The sequence below is a fragment of the Prionailurus bengalensis genome, chromosome A2, assembly GCF_016509475.1.
Source record: "Prionailurus bengalensis isolate Pbe53 chromosome A2, Fcat_Pben_1.1_paternal_pri, whole genome shotgun sequence".
NCBI classification, from domain to species: domain Eukaryota; kingdom Metazoa; phylum Chordata; class Mammalia; order Carnivora; family Felidae; genus Prionailurus; species Prionailurus bengalensis.
The window spans coordinates 109,005,899-109,027,144 of record NC_057348.1 but is presented as its reverse complement, the minus strand read 5'-3'; the positions used below and the strand labels follow the sequence as shown (position 1 = coordinate 109,027,144).

The following is a 21,246-nucleotide window of genomic DNA, read 5'->3' as shown; positions in this document are numbered from 1 at the left end:
TGCCAGCCACCTGAAGGTGAAAGAGGCAAGGAAGAGATGCTCCCCCAGGGCTCTCAGAGAGAGTGCAACCCTGATGATGCCTTGACTTTGGGCATCCGTCTCCTGAACTGTGGGAATAAATGTCTAATGTTTTTAAGCCACCATGTCTGTGGTAGGTAATTCATCAAAGAAGCCCTAGGAAACTAATATGGAACAATTCACACGCCTAGCACTGGACAAGGCAGGAACGACTCGCTTAACAATTACAGAAACCAGCCTAATATTTTACCACTAATGAAATCCTACCATGCAGCTGGAGTAAAGTGTTCAGGGATCCTTGTCAGCACCCTCCTAGCACACCAAATCCTTTATGTACAGCAGCAACATCTCAGCAAAATGAGAAAACTGTCTTCTGCTCTCTCAGCTACCAACTTACAAGCTCATTAATAAGAATCTTTTGCCTTTTGAAAAGTAATGTCTACAACTAAAAGAGAAGGATACTTTATCACATCTATAAAATATTCCAGGTCTCAGGCTAGGCATTATGCTATTATTGGAAACATTATCTAGAACATTCTAGTGGTTATCTCTACTCTGATTTTTTTGTTTGTTTTTTTTTTTTGAAGTAGGGGAAGAAACAGCCTACTCCCTTCTATATAGCTCTCTGTCAAGAGTATTCCTCACCAAGTTTACTCTCTGTGTCTCTAACATAGTTGTCAGTCTATCCCTGTAACAATACAAAGCACTCCTCCTTTAAGAACATTGAAGAAAGTATATCAGTTCCCTATTGTCACTTTAACAAATTAGTACCAGTTTCGTCGCTTAAAACAACACAAATTTATTCTGCTGCAATACTGGAGCTCAGAAGTGCAATATGGCTCTTACTAAGCTAAATTACACTGTCAGTAGGGCTGCAGTCCTTCTGGAAGCTCTTGGGGCAAATTCACTTCTTTGCCCCTTCCACCTTCTAGAAGACACATGCATTCCATTGCCTGTAACTCCTTCTACCACCTTCAAAGCCAGCAGTGCAGCATATTCAAACCTCTCAGACTACAACCTATTTTTTTCAGCGTATCTCTTTCTTGGAGGATAGGCCTCCTGCATCCCTCTTATAAGGGCCTTCGTGATTACACAGGGCTTTCCCAGATAATCCAGAATAATCTCCCCATCTCAACATGTTTAATGTAATCACATTTCAAAGTTCCCTTTGCTATGTAAGGTAACATAGCAACCCATATCCAAAGATTAGGATGTACACCTTTGGGGGCAGAGGGATAATATTCAGCCTACCTTAGAGGGTTCTGGGATAATGGGCAACCGAGCTACCATAGAATCTCTCCTACTACAAATACTTTAAAAAGACTGAAATTCAATAAAAAATATTGAAAAAGATTGTAATATTTTGTTTAAATATGTAGCTGAGCACTAAAAAAACTATGGGAAAGTCCTACAGGCCAGAAAGGAAGGGAAAATGCAAACTCAGACTGTAAGCATACACCTGGTAGGGGGTGGGCAGATGTTCCTGGATGGGAAGGATAGAAACGAGTTCCTAGATCAGAAGAGTCCCTAAAGAGGAGGAAGTTGGGTTTCAAACCAGGCAGGACTGGGAAGTGAAACTAAAGACGCTAACATAATGAGGTCTTCCAGAAAGCTATATAAGTTATATTTTCAGGGTAAGCAGTTATAGAAACTGTACTACCACATCCAGGAAGACAGCGAACAATTTTGAGTCCTTTTAAAAAGCTTTTTGTAAAAAAGAGAAACTCCAAGCTTAGAGTCTGTAGTCTAAATGTATGGAGTCTCAATGTCACTACCCAGACGTGCAGGAAGCTTCACGCCAAGCAATCCAGATAAAAGCTCATCACAGGCAGTGATGGTATTTAGGGAAGGAAAACTCACAGAAGCAAATTCAAAATGATTCACAGGGAACATCTGCAAGTCCTAGCCCTCACACCATTCCCAGGGAAAAAAGTAAAAACTTTGTTGTCAAAAATCACAAAACACATAAGAAAAAAAAAAAAAAATCTACCACTAGAGAGATACAACAGACACAGCAAAAGAAGAATTAGAGTCCCCAAGACGTTGAGGTACTAGAACGAACCAAATGAGACTAAAATTATTACTATTTTTTAAAATATTTTAACGTTTATTTATTTTTGAGAGAAAGAGACAGAGAGTGAACAGGAGAGGGACAGAGAGAGAGGGAGACACACAATTGGAAGCAGGCTCCAGGCTGAGCTGTCAGCACAGAGCCTGACGCGGGGCTCGAACTCACAAGCAGTGAGATCATGACCTGAGCCGAAGTTGGAGCTTAACTGACTGAGCCACCCAGGTGCCCCTAAAATTATTATGTTTAAACTGACTAAAAAGATAAAAGAAGAAATGAAAACAATATGAACAAAACAAAACCATATTTAAAAAGAGAGACTGGAAAAAGAGCCAAACAGAGCAAAGTCAAAGAAAGTAGGAAGAAGAGAAGCATATTATAAGAAGGATAAATAAAGCTTTATTAAAAAAGAAAAAAAAAAGGCGACAGGCATTCAGCAAAATTATTTTCTAAGAAAGAGAACAAGAGTAAATTCTCCCAAATTTCCTTAACTGATAAAGAATAGCCATCAAAAACCCAAGGCAAAAATCATACTCCATGATAAAACCTGAGAAACTTTCCTTCAAAATTCAGGAACAAAACCAAGGTGCTATCACCCCTTCTATTCAGCATTGTAATGGAGATCTTAGACAACTGAGTAAGCCTGAGCACTGAACACAGATGAGAAGGAAACACAGCTCTCGTTATCCATATTAATAGGAGTATCCACATGGGAAATCCAAGAGACTGCAAACATTAAAATTGGTAAGATGAGAAAAGTTGCTATAAATAGGACCAATATACAAACATTAACAGTGTGCTCATGCATTCCCCCAAATTTTTAATGTATTTTTTCGGAGGTGATCTGTAATAGCCCTGCAAATATCAGGTACACCGAAATAAATCTACCAAAAGTATTAAAGACCTTCATGGAGAAAATTATAAAATTAATTTAAGAACATAAAAAACTAAAATGAAATATAACATGTTCACGGGTGGGAACGCTGACTATAATAAAGTATCAATTCACCTCCAATTTAGCCTACAAATTCAATGTATTTCTAGCCAAAGCTCGAAGAGGTTTGTTTTGGATAGAACTTTATACAATGATCCATTAATTTATGTGGAAGAATAAATGTCACCAAAAGGCTAGGAACATTTTTAAGCTTAAGTAGAAAGGCTATAGCTGTTGTACTCTTTCTCAGCCCGGCTGCACTGTCACCAGCACTATGCATAAGAAATGCTCTTAGTGGCAAATGGAAATGACTTTGTCAGTGCTTACAAGGAACTGTCCCAGACTCTTTTTTGTTGCTTTCACCACACTCTGCAAAACCTGAGCCTGACTCTACATCTTTTGGGCATGTTTTATTATTTTTTTTTAATTAGTAAAATTAAACATATAAATAAAACTAAAAAAAACCAAATAAGTTACAAATCCAAACAAGTATCACAACTTACTGTAACAGTTTGGTAATTAAAATCAAGTCGTTGACACAAAACTAAATAAGCCAATAGTCTGGGCTTGGAAGGAGATAGAATTCCAAATAAGTAGGGAAAGAGTAGTCTTTAATTAATAGCCCTATGACAATTCCCTGCCCATTAAAACAAACAAACAAAAAATAGCAGTAGTCCCTACCTCATACCATAGATTTAAACCCTAAATATAAAAGGCAAAATAGAGAAAATTGTTTTGACTTTGTGGTTAAAGAAAAACTTCTTAAACACAATGCCCCAAAAATCAAATATTATACTAATGTAATGTTTACTATGTGCAAGGAAGTATTCTAAGTGCTTTACATAAAGCACTTAGTACTCTAAGAGGTAGGTAATACTGTTGCCTCCATTTTCCAGATGAGGAAAGTCATGCACAGAGATGTGAAGTAACTTGCCTAAGGTTACACAGCAAAGAGGGGACAGAACTGGGGATAAGAGGGGATCTGAAGCCGGAGGCTGTATGGCTGTGGATTCTGTGTTCTTACCTATCACACTACACCTGATGTGAAAATTTAAAACTTCTACATGATAAAAAAAAAACCACCAGACAACTGTGGAATAAGCCTAGGACTAGAGGATATTTCCAGCACATAAATATTAAAGAATACCTGCAAAACAATTTAAAAGGACAAAAAGCACACTGTAAAGTAGCCAAAGGCAATGATAGGCAATCCACCGAAGAAGAATCCAAAAGGCAATTAACACGCGGAAGACGTTAAATCACATTATATATCAGGAAAACAAAAATTAGAACAACAGGATACCATCTCACATGCAAAAATTAGGCCTGATGACACTAATGATGTGGAGAGTCTAGCACTCATTTAAGTCAAAGTGTAAATTTTTGTAGTCACTTTACACAACAATCTGGCAGCACCTAGGACAATTAAAGAAACGTACCCCTTACTAAACCAGCAATTCTGCTTCTAGATTAATACCCAAGAGAAATACCCATGTCCCCAACTAGACATCGTACATCAGGATTTTCCTGCAGTCTTGTTTGTCACAGTAAAAAATTGAAAACAACCTCAGAGACCATGAATATGACATTCATAAACTCTAATGTGACCACACAGTAGAATACAAATGATTTTAATCTATTTCTATTAAATCAATAAGTTTCAAACAGAAAAGAAATGAAACACATTACATAAATACTGATAAGACATACCACTTCATCAATTTTCAAACACCTAAAAAGCCACCGTATGTTCTTTGTGGTTAATAGTTAAAATTGTCGTAAGTATATAAACATGGATGGAAATGACAGATGTTGATTTTAAAATAGTGACTACTTTCAAGAGGGGAAAAATGGGAAAGGGAATGGAGTGATCCTTTACCTGTATTGTAACACCGAATTTCTTTATTTATTTTTTATTTTTTTGATGTTTATTTTTTTAGAGAGACACAGAGTGAGAGTGGGGGAGGGGCAGAGAAAGGAGACACACAATCCTAAGCAGTCTCCAGGCTCTGAGCTGTCAGCACAGAGCCCAAAGGAGGGCACGAACCCACAAACCGAGAGATCATGACTTGAGCCAAAGTCAGACGCTTAACCAACTGAGCCATCCAGGCACCCCTGTACACTTAACTTCTAAAAAAGAGGGAGATGTGGCAAAACACTGGCATCTGTGTAATTAGCTTGTTGGGTTCCCAAGAGTCTACCATATTTTCTGTGCACATGAAATATTTCCTAATTTAAATGAGCCTTGAAAATCTAACATCCCCTTTCTTACCAGGGCACCAATTCTCAATTCTCCTGCTGTGCCTTCCTTTGTAAATTGTTCTAACTTGCCTCATCAAACCTTTGTTCCCACTATTCCTCAAACACAGCCACATAAATCAAGATATTCTCATTCATTTCTCAAATATTCCACATTAATTTTCATCTGTGCACCTGCAAGTACTGTCCACATTCTATCCTGTAATTTGCTTCCGTTTAGGAAAAAGGAAGGCTTGAAAACAATGGTGGTATATACTTGAAAGCAGTAGCCAATAATTTGTTGAATCTTCCCTTGTTTATAACAGAAAGCAACACTCTAGATCTATCACACTTGGATGATCTCATGTGTGAAAATGACACCACACTATCTCCCCTTCCTGTATCCAGCTCTCAAGCACAGGCATGTTGACACACACACATACATCCTCATCTGTAAGATGGAAGAGACCATAGATTTAACTGTCCAATCCAAAACAAACTTTGCAGTTATGACTATACTTTGTCCAAACATAAACTTAATTGGGCTAGTCAATTTTCTGATAACCCCCAAAATATGTTTGTTTGTTTTATTTATTTATTTTTTTACATTTATTTATTTTTGAGAGACAGAGCACAAGCAGGGGAGGGGCAGAGAGAGAAGGAAACACAGAATCCGAAGCAGGCTCCGAGCTGACAGCACAGAGCCCGATGCAGGCCTCCAACTCACAGACCGTGAGATCATGACCTGAGCCAAAGTCGGACACTCAACGGACTGAGCCACCCAGGCGCCCGTTGTTTTTTTTTTTTTAATAAAATAATTGAAAACAATATAAATGTTTTGTTCTGTGTGGCTGGTGTTTCTAACACATTGTAACACAAAGCCCTCAATATACACAATTTTTTTACTTAGAAATAGCACCCAAAGGTTTATGATATGGCTTTAATTAGACTTGCTTATTAGCATTTCTTTGACTTACTGAAAAGAAGCCCTTTAAAGATAGTAATGCAACAATTTATTTCTGAGTAGTGGTAATTATATGTTATGGTTGGTTTGTAATTTTGAAGAGAATAGGACTGGATGAAGTCTTCCAAACTAGTGATCTAAAAATTATTGATTCCAATAAAATTAATTCTAACTGTATAATTAAAAAGCCTAAGTTTGTCACCAGAACTTGGTAGACAAAGAAATTGCAAGAATCCTTTGTTCAATAATAACAAGTTTCCTTATGAGACCAATTGTAATAGAAAGTAAATTTAGATCTATAACAAATAGTTTCCTTCGCATGGGAGACAGAGTACTGATAAAAACAGATTATGGATCCGTTAACTCCGCAATAGCAATGTTTTTATGAGCAGGAAGCACCAACCCTTCCTGTTTTCTCTTTAAAACAAAGAAAAGTACATCACATAAAAAGAGCTTCTAGAAGAGAGATTAGAAGAGCTATAATGGAAAAGCCACACCAAAGCAAGATTATAAAAGTATCTACAACTGGCATTACTTCCCCAACCAAGTCCTAAAAGGAGGAGGTGGTGGGAGAACCAGTAGTTCACACAGGGATGGATTGTGAGGAAGGAAGCAACAGGAGGGTGCTAGCAGAAGGGAAAGCAATTCTCAACCAGGGCTCACAAGACAGCACAAACTCACAGAACAGTGAGGCACAAAGCTACCTGGCCAGTGACATATCCCCTTCCTTAGAGGTGATAAATCAGAACGGCTAAGTCACACGCCCAACGACACAGAGCAGAGCTTTCTGCTTGGTGCATTTTTTTTTCCATATCACAGTGCCTAGCATTATATTTAGGTAATTATTAACACTCAAATATAATACTGAAGACAGTATTATACTGAATAAGATGTACTTCTTGCCTTGTAGCCAGATCGTTACGGGTTTGTACAGTATCTCTTTAGCTTACTCCTTATGAGACCTGACGGCACAGCCATGTATAAAAGAACAGGGAAGTCTTCTACTCACAGGATTTTTCTATTAGTTAACCACCAAATGGTAGCTTGTTCATTTTGTGCTTTCTATTTTCCTTTTACCCAACCTAGAAATGTTGTCACATAGGCCTACTTTCACACAAAAGCACACAGTGCATCGCCCAGAGTAGAGGGGAAGAGTAAAAAGTCTATCTTCAACATCACTGCAGCAGGTAAAATTGTTTAACACTAATAAACATGTACTTGTACACTTCTGGATACATGCAATGCCATTACAGAACAAGGAAAAAAATACATTGTGTATAATGTTCTTTATAATCTAGTTTAGGTTTGTGTTGAAGTACTAAAACAAAACACTAAGCTTTTCGAATGAGGGAGCTGCTAGAATATTCTAGAATTAGGAATAGAAGAACCAAATTACTGCTCAGAAGAGGAATGACCTCTGTAATGGACACATGTTTCCTTTATAAGCCAGCACATTCATCCCTTGTAAACCTTTTTTTTTTAATGTTTTTTAATGTTTGTTCATTTTTGAGAGAGACAGAGTATGAGTGGGGGAGGAGCAGAGAGAGGGAGACAAAGAATCTGAAAGAGGCTCCAGGCTCCAAGCTGGCAGCACAGAGCCCAACATGGAGCTTTAACTCATGAACCAGTGAGATCATGACCTGAGCCGAAGTTGGCCACTTAACTGACTGAGACACTCAGGTGCCCCACCCCTTGTAAACCTCTTAATCATAGTATTTCACTTGCTCCATCTGACCAGTACCGGTGGCAGAGACACACAACATAGGCCCATCAACCATGGTTGTTCATCCTCCTGTCCACAGTTACTGGTCCATGGGATGGGTCCATAAACCAATAGGGATATTGAAAGAAAAAAAAAAAAAAAAAAAAAGAGTTTCTCCGGCACAGTAAGTTACAAGCACAATTAAAATTGATTCTGCCAGTGGCCATCTTGGCACATGGTAAGATCTTCAAAAAGAATGTAAGCAAGCTGAGCTGAGAAGTAGATAAAAGGAGCAAGAGAGTTCTGACCTTTTCTGATCCCCTTGGTCAAGCCATACTTGACAATCCAACTACTGGATGTCCCAATTCTATGTATTATTTCAAGAATTTGTGCTCTCTCATCAATGTAGTCTTTAAAGCTCATCTATAACCCATCAAGAATTCTGGTTAATACAAGCTTCATCTTGCAAATGTTTATCATAAGTTTTTTCATACCTCTATACTTGTAGAGACTTTGCCTTCACAATTGAGACCACTTTCCCTACCTAGACTAAATCATTCACCTTGAATGTAGGCTTTTAAAAAAAATGAGCCCTTCCTTTTTAGCTGAAAACACCTCCCTCCCAAAAACTCTTTAAGGACAAAACAAGAAGGTAAATCAATGATCCAGAAAAATGTCCACAGCATTTTCTTTGTGCAAACACGCTCTTGAGAATTACCAAATTTAACTCCGGCCTAAATTTTACTACTGAGCAGGTGAGTGGTTGCTTGCACATGGGGAGCAGGGGTTGTGCAGCAGGAGAGAGGGTTTACAAAGGAGGATAAGCAAACTGTGAGGGGTAATAGATATGTTCAAGGTCTTGAATGTAGCAATGGGTTCACAGGTATATTTCAAAACTTATCAACTCTATACTGTAAATATGGGCAGCTCATGATATGCAAATAATACCTCAATAAAATTGTCTCAAAAAAAGACACACCTTTCCAAGGAAAAGCATTTTACAGTATCATTCTTGTTCTGGAATGGAACAAATCATAATGCCTGGAGTTGCTGATGTAACTTGGTGAAAAGGAAGAAAGTTACATGCCAAGGCTGGTAGGGCAGGAAAACAATGAAGACTGATGCCTGATAAGATCCTTGAATTGTGCCCCTGCTCTGGACTACCTGCTTCTGGACATCTTACTACATGAAAATAACAAAGCTTACTATTTTAAGCAGCAGTAGCTGGGTTTCTATTACCTATTGCTAATACAGTGGTCTTTGGTCCTTTTTTAAAGCCAGCAATATCAGGCCATTCTCAGGCCAGCTATCTTTTGCCTCTAATCTTAGAATAAAGTCCAAATCCCAGGCTAACAAATCCAAGGATGTGCAGAGCCTGAATTACCACTGGAGGTAATTCATTGGCCACTATTCCCCACCTCCAGCCATACTTCCAATTCTTCCAATGAGCCTTCTATAACTTTAAGTGCCACACAAGCAAGGCACATGTTTTTCTGATATTCCTAGCACCTGGCTAAGTGCCTGGTACAGAAGAGGTACTTAAAATACACTGCTGAATGAGAAAGAGCTCATGATAGCACTCATTATGTTTTAAGGACAGGCAAATGCTTAGTCCCTAACCAATACAGTATTTGGGAGAAAAGAAATTTAGCTTAATGATGTTCCAGATTATCCTTTCTCTATATAAGCTATAAAAAAGATTTTCATTGTTTCATCAAATATCCACATTTCAAAATGAGATGCAAAGAAAAAATGTGAATTGTTTCCAAAATATTTCTAGTTACTTCTGCATTTTTTTAGCATCTGAATTCTATGTAAGTGAACTGCTTTAAGGATGAAAAAGGAAGATAGAACATTTGAAAATGACTGGATTCGATTCTGTAGTTAAATTATTCAAAAATGGTTTGTCAGCACTGAAACAGGAGAGAGGTTGTGATGGTAGCAGAGGATAAGAAATTCAAAACAGTAATAAGGTTCAGAGGGACTATACCACCAAAACGTACCCACCACCCAGACATATAAAGAAAGCAAAGGCCCCAGACTGTCTTCCCTGTACATGCTTCAACATTCACAATGAGCAATTACACTTGAACGCTCAATTCTCCCTCTGAACTTCTGCCTAATGTGGAAAACTGAAGAACAATTCAGCTATGGATGATCAAGCATGTGTTTCTACCATGCCAAACATCTGGATAGAAATCTGAAGATTCTATAAATAATCTAGATATTGCTAAATACCCAGACATTTAGTGTTGAAGCCAAGACCTCAGTTCTTTGTGTCATTTTCATTCTTCAAATGACACAAAGAAGCCTGAAGTGCATTTGTCACATATTTTTCTTCCTTATGTTCTCCCTGGTGCCAAGCAGATTTTATACTTACCAGGCACAAAATAACATATACTTATTATATAATATCTGCTAAGAAATGATATAGAAGGTATCAAAGGTAAGGGATCCTGACTTAGCATGTTCCAAGGATCACAGTTTGAGGCGGCGCTCATGGCTGCCAACCAAGTTCCAACTGTATCCTACCCCTTCCTTCTCTGGAGCAGTTCTGGCAGACAAGAAATAGAGTTATGGAAGCAAGAGCCCTGAACTGACTCCTTCATTCAATTAACTAAATGTCAACTATATGTCAAGGCTGTGTTGGGCACCCAGGAAAGGAAAAGTGATTAGGACCTTGCCCATACTGCTGAGAGGTACAAAGTTGATCATATGAAAAGGAGGAGGGCAATTGCTCTTTCCAATGATTCCACTGATCAATTCTAGAATCAAGTCTTAGTCCTCATCTTACTTAACAGCATTTGACACAGATGTTCAATTCTGTCTCCTTAAAAAGATTTGCACTTGGTTTCTAGGACACCAACCTCTACCAGGTTTTCCTCTTACCTTTTCTGGCTTCTTTCCTGGCTCCTGAAACTCTTACTAGGAGTGCCCCTGGATGAATCCACAGATAACTGCTATTCTCCCTCTAACCTCACTAACTTGTGGACGTCATCCAATATAATCTCTAACTACCATTCTCTATGTTGATGGCTCCCAGGATTTAAACTTCCAGCTACTTTTCTCCCCTGAACTGCACTGTTGGTAGTCTAACTGCTACCTGACATCTCCATTTGGGTATCTGATTGGCCAATCATATCTAATACTGAACCCCTTATTTTCCTCCCAAAGCTTTCTCCACCCACAGTCTTTCCATTCCTATTAATAGAAGATCCCTCTTTACAGTGGCTTAAGCCATAAATCATGAGTAATCCATGACTCCTCTCTTTCTCTCACACCTCATTCCAAACCATCAGAAAATAATGTTGTTCCATTGATATTATACTGGTACACCTCTCGCCTGAATTACTGCAGTAACCTTACATATGATCTCACTGCTTCCATTGTTGCCCTCTATCATCTATTCCCAATTCAGTAGCCAGACAATCTTTTAAATGAAAATTAGGCCCAAAGCTACCAATGGCTGCCCATTTCATTCTGCATAAAAGCTCTCATCCTTCCAGGGTTCTCAAGGCCCTTCACAATCTTCACCTCAGACCTTCTCTAACTCACATCCTGTACCACTCCACACCTGGCTCATTCTGTCCCAGTCACAATGGACTCGTCTCTGTCCCTTACATAAACCAGGAATACTCCTCTTAGTGGATCTTTTTCAAAGTTCCATCCATCTGAAACACTTTTCCTCTTTGTCTTTCATCACTTTCATCACTTCCTATTTCCTATTTGTGTTTCATCACTTTCAAATCTTTACTCCAGTGCTGTCTTCCCAAGCAGACTAATCCTGGCCATATATTAAATATGTACTTATCCTCCCGTATCTATCCACTGCCTCACCACTCTTCATTCCTCTTACTCCATTTTTCTCCACAGCACTTGCCTACCTTCTCATAAGATATATAATGTATTTACTTATTTATCATCTAACTTTGTCCCATAAATAAAAGACCAATAAAGGCAGCACATTTCGGTTTGTTTTGTTCACTGCTCTTGATCCTCAGTTGGTATTTATTATTGGAATGAATAAAGGAAAGAAAATTATTTGGTTTCATCTTGTATTTATATTAGACTAACGGTATATTAGACTAGTAATGTGAAATCCCTAGCCAACTATGATTTACAGTCCAATTTTAGAGGAAGTGGATTTGTTCATGGGAAACATTACAGGAAAACCTGAGTAGTAGTATATGAAAGGTTGGCCAACAGTAGAGGAAAAAAGAGTATTTCAAGAAACACATTAGATTCTACATTGGATATATAAATGTAATGCCTACTTAATATTATTTTGTAACCCAATGCTAACTTCCACATTTTAAAATATTTGGCTGTCTTCTAGATTTAATTTTGATCAAATTATCATTTTTATGAAGTTTTCATTAGGTATGTTTTACTCCTGGTGAAAAGGGGGCAGCCAATTCTCTCAATTCGATTCAAGAAGTATTTGAAGAGTATAGCCAGCCTCTGTGTTTTAAAAAAAGAAAATGCTACACACTGAAGGATCCAACAAAGGGAAAGCGATGATCTCTGCCAACAACAACAACAACAACAAACGGTTAATAGTTAGCTGGGGTAAATAGCAAACACAAAGCAATCTACAATATGGAGAGTAGGTATGGTCAAGGGCAAAGACAGAGTAAAACAAAATCTTACATTACTGACTCTCAGCCTTCAGTGTAATTTAGAATTAGGCAGGAAGTTTTAAAAAGGTTTAAAAAAACAATCACATGCCTTCCCTCTCTCCTGGATCTGACTGAATTAGTCTGGAGTGGCACTCAAGTATTAAGATACCCAAGGAAAAATTTAAGGAAACAACGCCTTTGAAAAGAAATGAGGCTTTATTCGAGTAACTTTACAAAGACAGGGCAAGGTACTATAGGTTGAGGGCAGGGGATCAGCAAAGATGGAAAGGCAACAAAGGGCATTTTGTGTGGGGAATTCTGTGTGGCTGGAATATGTAAAGGGATGCAGACAGGAGGGGTGGGTGGGGAAACATCTTGAATGGAGTGTTAAAGAATTTGGGTTGATTTCACTAAGAGTTTTCCTCTATTATCACAAATGGGTTTGGGTCATTCATTTCACAGCCATAAAATAATTGGGAGGATAAATTCAGGTGAAGGAAGAGTATCTAAACCTAACCTGCCTTCACCAGTAATCCAAATGTGTTCGAAGTGATAATAGCCCATTTTTAAACCACTTAAAACTGTGTGTAAATCAAGCCACTGACATACTCAAACCTCACTTTTCGAATTTGGGCTGAAATGCAATTTTTCCCGAAATGAATTGTTTCTTTTTTTGCAATGCCTCTTGACTCATGTTGTTAAACTTTACGAAAGTCAATAACCTCACTTCAAGTGAGAAATGGCATAAATAGCACATTTGGGTTACCATTTTTAAATCGCAAGTTGGGAAATTTTACAAACGCATTTTGCACAAAGGCAGACTATAAATATCAGCACAACAGCATCATGTGAAAAATCTCAGGTTTTGTCAACAGTGAATCATTTTTAAATTCAAAACGCAAGAAAATATTCAGCAACCACGTAACCATTTTAAATTCATTCAGCAGTGTGAACAGGAACACAGGGAAAAATCACATACACCTAACCACACATTAAAATATGAAACAGGAATAATTTGAAAACTGACGCTCCGAATTTTGAAAAATGACAAGTGTCACCATTTGAAAGTAACAGCAATACATAGGTTTTTCTTTGGCTGCAGTGCTGGTGGCATTTATTTTAGAGTTAAGACTGAACAAAATTATAGTTTTCCAGCACCCTAATGACCAGAGTGACTAAAAAAAAAAAAAAATACACAGGTTAATCATTCCATATTTACACCTACTGTGCTTCCATCATTTTTTCCCTACAACTGAAAGATTAACATTACTATTTTCAGGCCATGAACTCATGCCTCCATAGAGTCTGCTTGAGTCAACACTAACTACCCTTAAGTGTTAGAAACCCCAATAGCCTAAAAATATTTTCATCATCACACGCAGGTTTGTAATTCAGAAATTTAAAATAAACTTTTTCCACTTGAGGCTGAAACAACTTTTTTTTTTTTTTTTTTTTTTTTTTGGCTTTCTGTAGTACATCCAAAGCGTTTGCCCACATTTTTCCATTTTATCCTAAAAACTCATTGGGAAGAGTGAAAAATATCATCACCAGTTTATAAATGGAAAAACTGAAGCTCAAATAAAGTGAGCTGTTTGCCCAACGATAAATTGCAAGCAAGTTGTAGAGTTGGTATTTAGACTTACGTTCTCTTCCTGAATCCAATTCTTTTTCTCCCTATAGACTGTATAGATATATTTTTTATCTATAAATATGGTATGTTTTATCTATTTTAAGACAATCCAATTTCCGAGAGAGAAAGAGGTAAATCATTATAATTCAGGCTCTTAGAATGGATGTAAATCAGTATAATTTTTGATGCTGTATGGAGATTTTTCCCAAAGCAACCAAAGGTATAGGGGAAAAAAATTGCAAAAAATAAAAGAAATCAATAAAACAAACTTGGAAAGAATTTAAAGAATGAATATGGAAAAAGAAACAAACTCCTGAGATGACATTTCTCATTTTAAGATTAGTTATTTATGTTCTTTACATTCTCAATTAAAACTATTCATACATGTGCATGTGTATTTTATATATATTATATATATATTGAAAGTTAGCACAACTCCTTCAAGCCTCTTCTTCTCTGTTTAGGAAGCACAAGGAGATAAATTATAAATCTTCTAAATGTTAACATATTTTAGTATAACATTTATTTCATATTCTGAAAATTCCCCATAAATCAGAAGTATAATTATATATTTTTTTAAATTATTTATTTTTGAGTGCATAAGCGGGGGAGGGGTAGAGACAGGGGGAAAGAGGAACAGAAGCGAGATCTGCACTGTCAGCAGCAAGCCCAGCCGGAAGTGGGCCTCAAAGTCAAGAACCCCGAGATCATGACTTGAGCCGAGTTGGACGCTCAACTGACCAAGCCACCCAGGCGCCCCTTATAATTTAAAAAAAGTTGTTTTTCATGATTTGTCAGAACATTTCCAACCAAAATTATTTTCTAATAAACCATGAAAAATAAAATAGACCATTTTCCCAAAGTAGCTCTCATTTGCATTTATATCCTAAGCAGTATGAAAAGGTTTCACACTCTTTCTATGTTTCCCCTGACTCTATTACAGCTTCTTCCCTTCCCACTTTTCTAATCCACAAAGATGTCTCCTAGTCCTAAATTTTACGTCAGCTAACGTCAGTCCCTCCCTTATATCACATTTAGTTTTCCCACTTCACGATTCCCAATTACATCCTGTTTTCACAGAATTGGTATTTGCCTTTGTATGTGTTTATTACCTCTCAGTGTTCTCAGCGGGATATACACGAGGCAAATTTATTCACTGAACAAAGCTCCTGAGGTCATACGGAAAAAAAGTACATTTTAAAAAACGAGGCTTCACAAAGCACATTAATTTTAAAGCCCAGTTTGGTTCACTGCTGTCTTCTCAGGCTGAGAACAGTGCCTGTTATAAATAAATAAATAAATATTTACTGAGTGAAGAAATGTTCAGTTACTTTAATACGAAGTTCTGAAGCAAGCCTTTCTTTTTCTCATAACACCATGAAAATGCAGGGAAGAGAACTCGGCTTCTCCTCTTCCTACCATATCTGTAAACAGTTTATATTCACTACACTAACTTAAACTTATTCAAGGCTAGGGATCCTATTGATTTAAAATGACCCAACCATAAATAACAACAAAAATCAACTGTTGTTCCGTTGGCTAGTGATCAGAAGTCCAAGACAGGTTCAGGGGAAGTTCCTTCCAAGCTATTTTAGTGACATGCATTCTGGTCTGATCATGAATTCTGCTCTCAATTTAGGCTCACCAGCAGGCCACTTGAGCATGTGGACAGTTGGGCTTGTAGAGTCCTAAGTTCCTCAAGAAAATGCTTCAACAAAAAAGCAGGCCATGGCCTTTACACCTGCCACTCCCGTATGCAATCCTGATCTTACTAACACTTTCAGGAATGATCTCAGACTCATCCTGCAACTTTGCGCCTATTTTAGAGGTAGTTACCCTGGTGGGATTGGAACCCATGAAAGGTCCACCTAGTTCCACCTTAGAAGGAAATGTCTCCTCAGTCTTCACCCTCAATCCTTCACCCTCAATCCACCCTCAACCTCAATCCTCAATCCTAACTACTTCACATTTCTCATCTTAAAATGTTCCAAGGAAGATATGGAATCTAAATAATAGTAGTGGCTATTGTCAGCATCTATTTAAGACCTGGTCCAACTTGTAAGTCTCATTCACCTCCAATTTAAACTGCTGAACTTACTTAAGCTTGTTCACAATGCATAAAGAGTAGACGCTAATTCATCTTAAGAAATACCCGTTCTATCTAAAAAGTCTAGGATTTAATAGGGTGCTAACTATTATATAGCCTTGTGACTTCTAATTAAGGTTTACTACATAACTATTAAAAATCAATAGAATGCATTCTGAAGGCCAATAAGTTGGAATAGATATAAAAATCTTAAAATGTTCCTTTAGATCACCTTTCTCCTTGCTTTCCTGATACACACTAAATACAACCAAAAGTGACATATCTTGAAAACAACTAGACTTAAAAATAACTTGTCTCTTAACATGTATATATAATATATATTATACATATATATGTGTGTATAGATATATAGATATAGATATACATACATAGATTGCACATTAGTTTATATAGACCCCACAGCCAAGTAAGCATGCAAAGTAGACTTTCTACTGTGTGTAAGCAGATATTATAAGACTAAGTGTCTGGGGAACAGGTGACCAAATCATGGGGAGAGTGCGAAAGTCAGGGCACAAAATGATGAATTTGAATAGCAGGCCATTCATGCTAAGAAAAGAAAATACCTGGAGAATTGGTCAGCACTTACTTAATATACAGTCAATAAGATAAGCATGCTTCAAGCAAGACAAAGGTGAATTTTGGTCTGAAACTTGACATGGTTCTCCAATTACAAGGAGCTGAATCACCAGGTGTTTTACAATTTTTCTCCCGAGTCTACTATCTGTGACCATGTTGATTAGATTCCTACTAACTAACCAGAAAAGCAAACTTGATTCCACTGTCTCGCCTTCAAAGCTTTGCAAGCATGTTCATGTACAAAGGAACATTAATGGTAAACCAATCCAGCCTCTCTCTCCTGTTGGTGACCACAAGGCAGCCTCTCCATTCCTAGGATGTAACCTAAGCTTGCACAGATGGCCTAGCTTGCTGCTAATACAGGAGAACTGGGTTTGTTTTCAGGGTGGGTGCTGCAAACCAGCAGGTGTATTTATAGAAGGGAGATAGACTATGATGGAGGGATGATGACAGAAGAGGAAGTTTCTTCCACCTGGGAGAGAAGCCTTTGGAAAGATCTGGATCTCACAGCGTAGGTTCTATTCCTGACTTGCCAACTTATTAAAACCCTTTTTGGTCTGTTATCTTATGTTTAAGATTTACACAATGCCCCTTGCCTCAGATGGCTGTCAGAATGAGGAATGAAATCATGAATGAAGACCTGGGCTGTGATAGGCAATCAATAAAGGCAACTGCTCTCCCATTCTCCATTCGCCCAGAATTGCACCTCAAAAATCACAGAGGTAGACTGCACCATTAAAACTAAAAGGCCCAAGCTTATTAGCAGAGAAAGGAATGACTTGGGTGGAGGCTTGCTTATTTACTGGAGGATTTTGCTTAAAATGGAGTTAGGATATTAATAAATCGGGAGACCACATGGAAAAAGCATCCAGTATGAACAAACTGACAAAAAAAAAAAAAAAAAGACATCCCTTTATGTAAGCACGAAACAAACTTCGGAAGCTGCGGATATCCTGTGAACCTACTCGGTGACCTCAATTTAAATCACAAGAGCACGGAGAGCTAACCAAGATGCACACCATCCATATGCCGCCTTGTCAGTTTCAGATCACGCTATTTTTGCAAAACTGTCCCCAAACCTGAGGCTGCTCTCCCGCCTCCAAACCCGCCCCAGACGGGGTTGGAAGCCAGGAGCGAGTATCAGAAGGGATAGGGATGGGAAAGTGGAAAGGTCTGGTCAAACGACAGAAAAACAAGGCGGTGGGTGAGGGGGCGGGGTAGAGCAATGTGGCAGAGACGCGGCCAGTGAGCCAGAAAGACGGCGGCTTCACAATGAGGGAAAGGAAGAGACTGCGACAAGAGCCGGCTCCTGGTCTCCGGCGGGGAGTGATGGTGAGGTCAGGGGCGCGCAGAGCGTGGGAAGACGGGAAGGGGTGCGGAATGAAGTCAGAGTCACTGGTCAGGCAGGGGAACCAAGGAGCAACCGAGCAGGTGCAAAGCCCGCAGGCGGGGAGGAACCGGTTCAGGGTACTCACTGTGTACAGCAGGTTGAGAGCGCACAGGCAGTTCTTGGAACACGCGAAGCCCCCGCAAACCATCTTGGAGCCTGTGGTTGCCGAAACCGCAGGTAAACGAGGCTCGGGCGGAGCCTCCGGCACAGCCTCTTTGTCCTTGCCTTTGAGGCCTGGCCGAGGCCGGGGTGGGAGGCCTGGGCTGCGGCTGCAGTGCGCTGAGCGCCCGCCGCGGCTCGAACCCGCTCTGGAACCTGCAGCCGCAGCAGCTGGAGCCTGAGCCCGAGCCCCGCCCAGCACCCCCGCCTCGCCCCGCGCGCTGATTGGCCGCCGGCAGGGAACAAAGGTAGAAATATGCAAATAAATGCGCTCCGCCTGCCGGCAGCCGGGAGAGGCTAGACGGCCCGGGGCCGAGGGGGAGGGGGTGGAGGCCGTAGGGGACCTAGCTCGAGGCCAGACCGTGTGACAGCGGCCTCCCTGTCGTTTCCTGGGGAGCAGGTGAGGAGAAGAGGGCGGGGCTCGACGGAGATCCACGCTGGCAGGGAGAAATATGACAGCACCTCTCGGTTCTTGGCCCTGGTGGATGACGTGGCACCATTTTGAACGAGATTTTTAAATTAAGCACCTGGCCTTGTTTGAAGGAAGGCAGGAATAAATGGAGAAATAAATAAACGAATGTGAATGATTTAAAAGAGAGAATGAAGTGGGGGAAAATAAAAGGAAGGAAACAAGGGAAGGAATAAAAGGAGAGAGCGAATTCTCGGCTTCTCTAGGAAAGTAGGTACAGTACATGGCCCATAAATGTGACTCCTGTCACGTCAAATTTATCCTACAGGAATTTGCAAATATTGATAAACTATGAATACGTGCATGCCAGAGAAAATCAGGAGAGATTACTTTTGTCTTTCAATACTAAATATCAATAATTTTTTCTTTTTTTCCCAAATAAAAATTGTGAAAAATATTTATTTTTTTTTTAAATTTTTTTTTCAACGTTTTTTATTTATTTTTGGGACAGAGAGAGACAGAGCATGAACGGGGGAGGGGCAGAGAGAGGGAGACACAGAATCAGAAACAGGCTCCAGGCTCTGAGCCATCAGCCCAGAGCCTGACGCAGGGCTTGAACTCACGGACCGCGAGATCGTGACCTGGCTGAAGTCGGACGCTTAACCGACTGCGCCACCCAGGCGCCCCTGTGAAAAATATTTAAATGATACAGTCTTCACCTCAAGTCAGTCCATTATCACTTTATTGACTGTCTACTGCGGAAATGCATCTTGTATCCTCAGATTTCTCACCTATAAATTGAGATATTATGTTAAGCACTTTTTTGCACAGTGCCTGGCACAAAGTAAGTGCTCAATAAGTGTAGGCCAGTATTAGTAGATCTAATAGGCTTTTTTCTTTTAATGTTTATTTATTTTTGAAAGAGAGAGGAGCGCCTGGGTGGCTCGGTCGGTTAAGCGTCCGACTTCGGCTCAGGTCATGATCTCATGGTCCGTGAGTTTGAGCCCCGCGTCGGGCTCTGTGCTGACAGCTCAGAGCCTGCAGCCTGTTTCAGATTCTGTGTCTCCCTCTCTCTCTGCCCCTCCCCTGTTCATGCTCTGTCTCTCTGTCTCAAAAACGTTAAAAAAAATTAAAAAATTAAAAAAAATTAAAAAAAAAAAAAGAGAGAGAGAGAGAGAGCACAAGCAGGGGAGGTGCAGAGAGAGGGAGACACAGAATCTGAAACAGGCTCCAGGCTCTGAGCTGTCAGCACAGAGCCTGAGGCAGGGCTGGAACCCACAGACGACCTGATCTGAAGTCAGATACTTAATTGACTGAGCCACCCAGCCACCCCAAGACTAATAGTTTTCTAATGCCTACTGTGTTCCAGGCACCTAAGCTAAGCCAGTAAAGGCTTGGTTGTTTCATAGTACCATCTACCAAAACAGGTTCTTATAAAGAAATGTTCAGATATTTATATGGAACCTAAAGGTTCATAGTGAGTAAATTATGTGATAGCAAATGCTAAATATATGGATTTTTTAAAGTTTATTTATTTATTAGAGGGGAACAGAGGGAGAGGGAGAGGATCCAAAGCAGGCCCCATGCTGTCAGCACTCACAAATGGAATGCTGGGATCATGACCTGAGCCAAAATCAAGAGTCCCACACTTAACCCACTGAACCACCCAGGTGGCCCTAAAACATATGTTAAGTAGAACACTGCAATTAGTTGAAATAGTTAGTGTTCTTGGAATTTCCTGCTCTGTCTTCTAAGCTCTCCTTACTTCCCCAAATCCCACCACACCAAGAAGGCTCCATTGATTCTTTTGCTTTTGTATTCCACATTAATCTTTTCTGCACACCCCGAAGTATTCCAAAAAATCACTCTAGAAAATGACCATCCAACCCAAACAATACAATGCTGCTCAGACTTCCACTGTAAAAGCCAAAAACTTACTAAAGAAGTCCGAGCGAGGAGATGGGTTCATCCACTTCTCATTCCTGGAGGCCACCAATATTGTACCACTTCATTGCTCCCCCCAGTCATGGCAACTCTTTTTTTTGTCTCCTTCATAATATCTTCTACTATCTCCCTGTGGGCTGAATCTCTTTCTTTATCTCAGCGAAATGCCACCTATTGGTTAGGGGTCCAGCAGGAAGGATATAGTTCATTCAAATAGCATAATTGAAAAGAGTTTAATAAAGAGATTATTTTTTAAAGCGTGGACAAAGTTAAAGGAAGCCAAGAAAAAATAATGGAGCAGCTCAGCTCTAGCAAGAATGGGTAGTTATGAATTCCCTAAAGGGGAATTTAGGGAACAATTACAGAAGCCGGGCAAGAGCTGTAGTGGTAGAAGCATTGCCTCATAGGATTTATGGGCTTTGATGGGGAAAACCGAGGAACTACTGCGAATTGGGAGGAGGGTGGGAGGTAGTGAACATGATGAATTT

At 39.4% G+C, this 21,246-nt stretch overlaps 1 protein-coding gene across 2 annotated transcripts in view; it reads right to left on the bottom strand.

Annotated features, from left to right (window-relative positions):
* TSPAN13 (tetraspanin 13) overlaps positions 1 to 18,509 on the bottom strand; it is a 32,211-nt gene extending 13,702 nt beyond the window's left edge. The window contains exon 1 of one of the 2 annotated variants that reach the window (XM_043589030.1): positions 18,332 to 18,509. In XM_043589030.1, the coding sequence (XP_043444965.1) occupies positions 18,332 to 18,394 (63 nt within the window). In that variant the 5' untranslated portion in view covers positions 18,395 to 18,509. The remainder of the gene's footprint in view (positions 1 to 18,331) is intronic. The other variant, XM_043589027.1, reaches the window with a different exon arrangement.
* Between the last annotated feature and the right edge of the window lie 2,737 nt (positions 18,510 to 21,246).